General features: G+C 46.0%; 1 protein-coding gene across 1 annotated transcript in view; it reads right to left on the bottom strand.

Moving 5' to 3' along the window:
* Positions 1–998: 998 nt before the first annotated feature.
* Positions 999–8,906, bottom strand: part of SHISA6 (shisa family member 6) — a gene marked incomplete at both ends in the record, with an annotated part of 214,375 nt that continues 206,467 nt past the window's right edge. The window contains one exon of the mRNA XM_079544487.1: positions 999–1,549. Within this exon, the coding sequence (XP_079400613.1) occupies positions 999–1,549 (551 nt within the window). The remainder of the gene's footprint in view (positions 1,550–8,906) is intronic.

Raw genomic sequence — 8,906 nt, 5'->3', positions numbered from 1 at the left:
TGCGAATTGGAGTGGTGGAAAATGCTATCAGGAAAAGAAACTCATGGGGAGAAATTCAAATGAAACCCACGGTAGACTTTCCTGGCAGGGGTGTTGGTGGAGTCAGCACTTCCCCCAGCACAGGTCAGCAGAGCGAAGCTGAACAAATTCTGGCACTAGAGCCTCAGCAGTGGCAAGAAGCTGGAGGAGAGATAAGCTGTTCCTCCTTCCTATTTACATGTTGGAGACAGTAAGATACTAGAATGAGTGGAGAAGGGGTCTAACAAGCATTTCAGTATATTTGTGCTTATTGAACACATCAACCCCACTACTTCCTACACTGAGAGAGCAGGCGATTTGTAGGCACTAGTATATTTTTATCTTATGAGTATATTTAATATAAACTAAATCTTTATTTCTCAGCCAGGCTATTCTTGTCCCTAGATCTGCCAGTCCCTTAGGAAAGCCTGCCCTTGAATTTGTTCCAAGGGTGAGGAAGAACAGATGGATGGGTGCTGGCTGGTACTGAGTGGTCTGGAGGTGATCCCCAGCCAGAAGCTGACCTACTTGCTACCAAAGGTCAACCATGAGGACTGGCATGAGGGATGAGAACAGGGCCCCTTCCTGCCAGGATGGAGCGCTGCATTTTCTCCTCCCTGTCACGGGCTGCATGAGACTGGTTCTGCTTGTAGCAACTGAAAAGTCTAAAATTGATGAAAATAATCAGATAATGTAGGTGAGCCCTTGGAAGGAGCCATCTACTTACTATGGCTTTCTTTGACAGAAACTGATGCATGTCAGGAAGTTTCCTTCATTATCCCTCACTGTTTTCAGTTTGGTTGGGTTCTTCTTATGTAATCGATGTAGAGGTGGCTTTAAAAACAATGGGATGGGACTGTCAGAGAAATCTTTTCAGACACTGAGTTATTAGAGGTTATCTTGGCCTATAAGGCCACTGCAGTACGGGGTGCCGTGGCCACCCCAGTCCTTAATGAATATCTACAATGCTCGAGGTCATATCAAACAGTCACCTCTGTTTTGCTCGCTGTGCGGTAGTGGTGGTGGTGTCCTGGAATATAATGCAGTTGTTCTACCGTGTTGTGCCGTCGGGAGGCGAACGCTTGGCGCTTGGCAGATGTTGGGTTCATCCCTAAGGTATTGTACAAGTTATTTGAGGCACTAGGATGGGAGTGCATTTTTGTCATCCTGTAGCGATCCAAGACAGGTGTTGAAACAAAGACGTCTGTGTGTGACAGTGCCCGTGACATGGACTGCTCGGGGTATCCCGACCGCTCCGGGGAGAGCAGAGGGTCCTGCGAGTGGAGACGCTCCGCAGACAGAAGCTGTTCATCTGAGAGGATCCGTTCATAGGACATGCTGAACTCCTCAGGCATGATCCTCTCAGGAGACAGCACCCTGTCCTGGGACATGGCCCTGATGGGGCGGCGGGGCCTGTCCCTCTGGTTGGTCTGTTGAGACATTTTGATGACGTTGATGGGGAGCGTGCCCCGGGCTGCCAGGTCAGGCAGGTGTCTCCTCCTCATGTAGTACTCATCAGCCTCTTTGTCAGCTGTGGGAAAAGAAAGGGAACGGTTAGAAATGTCAGAGTGCTCTCCCACAGGGTGAGAACGGGCGGCGTATCACACAGCCGTGTAGAAGCCTCCCAGTAAGACCTAAGGGCTGTCTGCTAGCAGCTGGCCCTGGGCATGGACGTCCATGTCCGGATGCTGCCTGTTGGAGGGACACCAGCCCCACATGGGTTGTGTGGCCATGGGTTTATCAGCAATAGTTGTGTGCAGACAGGTGTAATTCCTTTCATGATACATCACACCTTCTTGCACAACAGACACAACAGACTCTGTGTGCTGCTGGGTCCAGACCATGGTATCACACAATTCGCAGAAACAGCAAGTTATGGAGAAATGATCCAACATCACCTTCACAATGCACTTACAAAGAAAACACAGAGGAAGCAGGGTGAGGAAGGCAACTTCCCCATTCGGGGGAACTCATACCTCTGGCCTCAAATATGGATGTGCCGTGAAACCCCTAAGCTACCTCAAAACACTGTTAATTACTATTCTTGAATATTTGTAAATGTGCTTACAAGGTATCTCTGGTGAATATGGGATGTTCTCTCTGAGATGTTGAATCATATGCCTGAGGTTTTATTTACCAGTGTTTCTATACACTGCTTGATATTGTGGAGTTTATCTCATGGAAAGTTGCTTGCTCAGTTTGCTTCTTCTCTGCCTTAAATGATCTCTTTGTTGCAGAGTTCTTTTTGGATTTCAAACAAATGCTTCAGCCTCAGGGAGGATTTTACCTGCTGCAGATACGTCCCAGCATACTACTTAAATCCCAGAGCAGATGGAATGACCTGATTCAAACAACCTGTGGGTTGAAGATGAAGGAAAAACCCAGTTTTCCGGTAAAAAACTTTGATGTTCATATGCCTTATGCTGGGGGAGTAGGACTGCCTAGCTGGAAGGAGGATCATAAGCCTTTGGTTTCAAGACAGCACAGCTTGTGGACCATCATGATGTGCCTGTGACTGCAGGCGTAAAGCATGGAGCACCAACCCCTTATCAGAAATACGCTATCATTAAATGGAAGTTCCCAACAGTGTCTCCATGGGGTGGGTGGAGGGGGTGGAGGTGTGTCTAGAGCTCAGCACTAAGAATCTGTATGTGTCTTTCTCCTCCATTTCCTTTTCTGAGATGTCTTCTTGATGCGCCCCGTCTTTTCTGGCTCATCAGTGGCTCCAGAAGACCCCAGAGAAAGACTCATCCCAGACACGTGGCAAACAGCCTTCATCTCCATGGAGAAGACAACAGAACATCCTCTGGTGTGCAAGAAGTGTCTTCCTCATTCAAAAACGAAGTGAAATTCTCCACCTTACAGAGAGAACGAGGTTTCTTGCAACTAATCTGATGGGAGCAGGCTGGTGCAGGGACCACAGAGTTGGGAACACACGCATAACCCAGCATGCACTTATCATCTCAAGCCAAGTGCTGGTGGTGCCACTCCTACGGCCTGCCATACAAATTCCTTTGCAAAATCTTTTGCCTGTAAGACACCTACGATAAAGATCGTAAGAAAAGGAAGGCCTCTCATTTTCTCAGCTGCAGTATTTCACTCTACTGATACAGATGATGTTAGATGGGAAAGATGGAAGAGCAACAATGCACATGTAGTTTCTGAGGATGTTCAAGTGATAAAAATCACAAAGATCTGATTCAGAACTGTTAGGCAATCATGAAGTGGGTGAAGTAGATGGTCCTCTTATGGGACAGCATCCTGTTCTGGGACATGGCCCTGATGATATGGTGGGGTCTATACCCTTGTTCTACAATGCTTGGATTCTATGTAGACATTAAATATATATAGCAGTTAAGCAGAAACTTGGTGAGATGTACTTAAGCAGAAACTGTTTATTCTGACACAGACATAAATCTGTAGTTTTTACACAACACATCAGGGGAGGAATTGGCTGGCTGTCCCATGAGGCGTAGTGTTAGCTGAGGAAATGTCAGCACTTTATGATACTTAATTGGGTGCTGACAGCACCCAAATCCCAGAAGTTTGTTCACAAGAGAGCATTTAAAATTAGTGCCTTGGGCTCTTCAGAAAGAACTCATGGTGCTGCAAGCAGCCTGTGCTGGGTGACCTCACTCGCTGATTTCCTCCTCTCCCGCGCGTTCAGTGCTCTTTGATTCCCCCTGGGTGTTGTTTCTCATGTTCCTGCAAACAGTCCACACAACCCAGTGGGTCCATGAGGAAGATGGCTGGTCCTTCTGCATCCAAAAATCCAAGCTGGGAATGCATGTTCTGAAATGCACGCTCTGATGGCACCATCTCTGGTGCTGAGCTCTTCTTGACAGCCCACACTCTGCCAGGACGTGAGGATTACCCAGAGCTCTCCTCTGTTGGCGTGCTCACTGTGGACAGGATTTGCTCAGCAGAGTATTTATTGTAGGAATGGGTCCTTTTTTTGGTAATAAAAAACTTCTAGGAAGAATCTTGTTGCAAATGTCAGAGAGCAACTCTCTTGTCATCCAACCCTCGTGCCTTTAAAACCACCTTTTAGGAAGCCTTGGAAGAACTAGGGAATTTTGATATGGCCACAGCAATGTTAGATATTTGTATTCTATCCTGTGGCCACAGATAGACTTGCACACACTTAGTGTGCATGGACTTGATAATGATGTGTGAGGCTGGTTGCAGAATAGGAGCTGAGCAATTAGCACTCTGGCACTTGGCCTCTGCTCTCTGGATGAGAGAATTGCTGCTGGATTTGCCCAAGTGACTCTAAATAGATGTAATTAAAGCAGAGAACATCCCAAATGGAGATGTGCTTGGATGCTCACACCTGGCCATGGTAATTGCCAGAGGAGCTAAACCAGCTTAAGTGAGGTTTGCAGTGGTTTGAGCCTCCTACTGAGGCAGAAGAATCAGCTGATTAAAAGTGGTTCAAAGTTGCTCCTTGCTAATTTAGGTGAACAATGCAGCAAGGCCTACACCCCAAAAAGTTTTACTAATTAGAAACATTAAAAATATCCTTTCATTAAAAATATCCCTTCTGCACTGTTTTAAGAGATGGAAGTCTGCATGGCCTTCTGCTGGCAGTTGCTAACCCATTCAGGTCCTGATTGCACTTTAAAGGTGTTCCTAATCTCACGTTGTCTGTCTCCTCTGCTGCTAAGAGACACAGGTAGATGTTGGCACAGCTATTCCAGGAATATTTTCAGGTGTGGACAAACTTCATATCTTCTCAAAGGAATCAAAATTGTAAAATGTCAACAATGTGCTGGTTTAATTAGGCAGCAGGCTGCTGACTCTGGAAGGTGATGTCGGTTGAGTGTTACTGGAGCAGCAATGGAGGACATGGCTCCACGAGAGGCCAAGTATCACAGCAGTGCCTTTGTGTGTGAAGGGAAAGCTCTACAGCAGCATTTCCATACCAAAGAAGAACAGTGAAACATACATGGCTTCAGGCTTCAGAGCTTCGAGGCTTCAAGTGCATCACCAAGCGCTGGTGGTGCTGGAACTGCTGATGTCTGGTCACCTTAGTTTGCTAAAACCAAAATCATAGAATGGTTTGAGTAGGAAGGGACCCTTCAAGGCCACCTGGTTCAACTCCCTGCAATGAGCAGGGACAGCTACAGCTCGATCAGATCTCAGAGCCCTGTCCATCCTAACCTTGGATGTCTCCAGGGATGGGTCGCCCACCGCCTCCCTGGGCATATCCACGTGCCCAGGACCTGAAACCTTCCAGTCTGTTTCATCCCATCCTCGCTGCATCAGCAAGTTCACAGGGATGACGAGACACTGATACTGCTACTCCTTATTGTTTTATTGATGCTCACATGATAACTGGCATTTTTTAATTTAGCCAAAATAAATGTTTCTCTCTTATAGATTTTATATATAAAATTCAAAAAGCTGTCCTGAGTGGATTTCTAAGGGCCAGAAATGATGAGCAGATAGGAGGATATCACTGGTCTGTTGATTAATGGAGATTTCTCTTTTTTAAAAAAAAAGCCACCCTCATATTTATGGGGCTTTGCTCATGTTTTTCAAATGCTTAGCGGTGGAATTAAGGGAAATCACACTTTTCTGGATAATTTCTTTTTCTTTTCTTCCCATTCTTTCCCCTCACGTTAGTTCCTGGGACATTGCCAGGGCTTGTCTCCCCAAACATCCAGACTGCTGATTGCTTTAGGACAAGCTGACCTGCACAGGAGATTTTTGTTTCTCTCATTTGCAGGGAAAGCCCAAATGAGTATTTCCTCACATCTCACCTCAGCCTGCCTAAGATGAGTGAGACAAAGCCACTGCAGGAAGGCAGAGCACAGCTCCTCCAATGTGTGATTAGAGAAATGAGGTACATGGGTGGGTTTCTGAGAAAAGAGAGTGGAAAAGACAAGGATGATTTGTCTCCCTGTGGTTAGTATGATTAAAACATATGCACGTTCATCTGTATGTAAGGTCATCAGAGCAATTTATTTGCTTTTCTTTCTCAGCAGTTCCAGTGTATTCCCTCGTTGGCCTTGTCTTTCCTCTTTAACATTTTCAAGCTGCCAAGTCATTTGTGATGATCCAATACCAAGTGGTTTAATATGCCTGAAAATATTAGCTTTCTTTCTGACTGACCTTTCTCACTCAGCTGGGACAGCAGTTCCCTGGGGTGCTGGGCAGGGCAGAATTAACACAGATGCTTTTGCTCAGCTGCATGTTCCCACACTCCACACACTGCTGCTCTTCCCATGCACAAGCCCAGCATCAAAGGTGGCTTGTTATCCAGCAATGGGTTTGATAGTTTGCCAAAGCAATTCGGGGGTCAGTGAGAGACTGGCACCTTGATGTGACAGAGATGGCTGCCCTTTGTTGCTGATTAAGAAGATGCCTGGATGAAATGGAGGCCAGAGGAACTGCTGAGGAGAATTTAGAAGTCCTGGTTGACAGAGAACTTAACAAGAGCCAGCAGTGTGCGCTTGGAGCCTGGAAGGTCAACAGTATCCTGGGTTCCAGCAGAAGAGGGCGGCCAGCAGGGCAAGGGAGGGGATTGCCCCTTTCTGTTCTGCCCTTATGAGGCCTCATCTGGAGTACTGCATCCAACTCTGGGGACCTCAACACAGAAAAGATGTTGAGCTTTTGGAGAGGGTCCAGAGGAGGACCACAGAGATGCTCAGAGGGCTGGAGCACCTCTTCTATGAAGATTGGCTGAAGGAACTGGGCTTGTTCAGTCTGGAGAAGAGCAGGCTGTGGGGAGACATCATTGGGCCTTCCATTATTTAAAGAGAGTTTAGAAACATGAGGGAAATCAACATTTTACTTGGGTAGATAGTGATAGGGCAAGGGGGAACGGTTTTAAACTAAAGGAAGGGGGATTTAGATTAGACATCAGGGGAAGTTTTTAACAAAGAGAGTGATGAGATGCTGGAACAGCCTGCCCAGAGAGGCTGTGGATGCCCCATCCCTGGAGGTGTTCAAGGCCAGGCCGGATGGGGCCCTGGGCAATGTAATGTAGTACATGAGATAGCAGTTGGCAATCCTGCCTGTGGGGAGGAAATGGGGGCTGGAACTTAACGATCCCTGAAGTCTCTTCCAACCCAAGTCATTCTATGATTCTATGAAGAGGAAGGTTGACTCTGCTCAGCACGTTCTTGAGGCATTTGAGCTTGACCCCTTAACACAAATCTATTTTTGCCTCTTTAAACAAATATCTAGGAAACAATGCAGGAAGTCAACCATACTCCCTCCTGTGACCTGCTGAGGGGCACGTTGGACACGTAAGGAGATGTCTTTTCTTCAGCTGCAAAACAAGTTTTTTGAGACCCCATGGATCAGACACCTGGTAAGGTAATGACCAGTGCATGGATGGAGTTGCTTGGTCAGAGAGTTCATATTCAGTGTGAGCTGGGTAAGGATTGCAGGAGTAGATACAGAAGAGTTCAGATCTGATGTACATTTCCAGATGTTGGCTGTGGAAGATGTGGGAGGTTCAGTTAGCATTCGTTTGTTGTTTTTTAATGTTCCAGTGAGATACATCAATATCCTTAGCAGGAAGCTCAAGGCATTTTCAGTGAGCATCTATGCACAATATATAAAACAATAGATGAATCTCAGGCTGGAAGAGGTCTGGACCATCTCCTTCACACAGTAAGAGCCACAGTAAGAGTCCTTGGTGCAATTCCTGGTGGATGCTTCCCTAACGTGTTCCCAATAATGTCAAGACAGACATCCCCCAGCCTCTGAGCTGGAAGTACTTATCCCAGGTAATCCTGAGCATTGGAAATCAATTAGAAATGAAAGAGCAATCTGGGGGCTATCCAGTTGATCCATTTTTACACTATTTAATCTGAAAAAAATGAAAATAAATCATCACCTTGAAATGAGGACATTTTAAAGCAGTTATGTTTCAGTGTCATGATTTCAAGGGTTTCCCAGTATTGAACAACATCATCAAAGCTACTCAAGAACATGGACAGCTAGTCACAGGGATGCAGGGAAAGGGAAATGCTTCTGGTTAGGAGAGTGACTCCAAATGTTATCAGGAGGCAAAAGTCACATACATGGCAGTATCCAGTCCCTAAATACCTTATCTCTGCTCTGCAACATGGTTAAGCACATGCTTACTTTTCAGCATGTCAAATATACTTGCCTAAATGTTAAACACATTTAAATTCCACAGTGAAGTGCCAAGGAGTGGGCAGAGATTTTTATGTGCTACATTTCTGTTGCATTTTCTCTTCTGGAAAATCCTCTGCATGAGGATGTGCTATGGACAGTCCAAGGGCTCCTCTGCCACTTCGTTTTGTACGTCTCTCTTAGCAGGCTAACTTGGGAATGCAGCTTTTAGACAGAGCAAGGATGTAGCATCTGCTCTTTGTCCCGATCTGCTTTCAGTGAAGCTATTGCAAATATAGACACTGAAGTTATTTTTCCAACTGAGGCAGCATGTATACCTGGCTGCACCCAGAAAATGCCCATGTTAACACACTGCAGACTTGACATCTCAGTCTAGAGAGAGCACTTTTCATCACAAATCTCACTTATTTCTAAATCTCATTGAAGCTGAAGATATTTCCATGTGAATATTCGCCATCAGGAGCAGCAGTGAGTTGGAGCATTGCAGAAAAGTTGACAGAACAATGCAATATGTAAAACAGCAAGAAAGAATAGATACTAACTGGCATGAACAGGTCAGAGAGCAACACATAAAGACATCAGCAATGCACCAAAGACCAGGGTAAGGTGCTGTTCAGGACCATGAAACATGGTGGACTGCAGCACTGCTGGGGACAGGCAGATGTGCTCCTACTGAAATGGAGGTTCCCAGCCAATTCAGCACCTTTTTATCAGCCTGGGTTTGTCATCTGGTTCCAGCTGCTCCTGCAGATGGTGAGATATCTGCTCTGGGT

Source organism: Tetrao urogallus (genome assembly GCF_951394365.1).
Source record: "Tetrao urogallus genome assembly, chromosome: 18".
NCBI lineage: Eukaryota > Metazoa > Chordata > Aves > Galliformes > Phasianidae > Tetrao > Tetrao urogallus.
The sequence above is the reverse complement of the archived record's forward strand: the minus strand, read 5'-3'. Positions and strand labels throughout refer to the sequence as shown.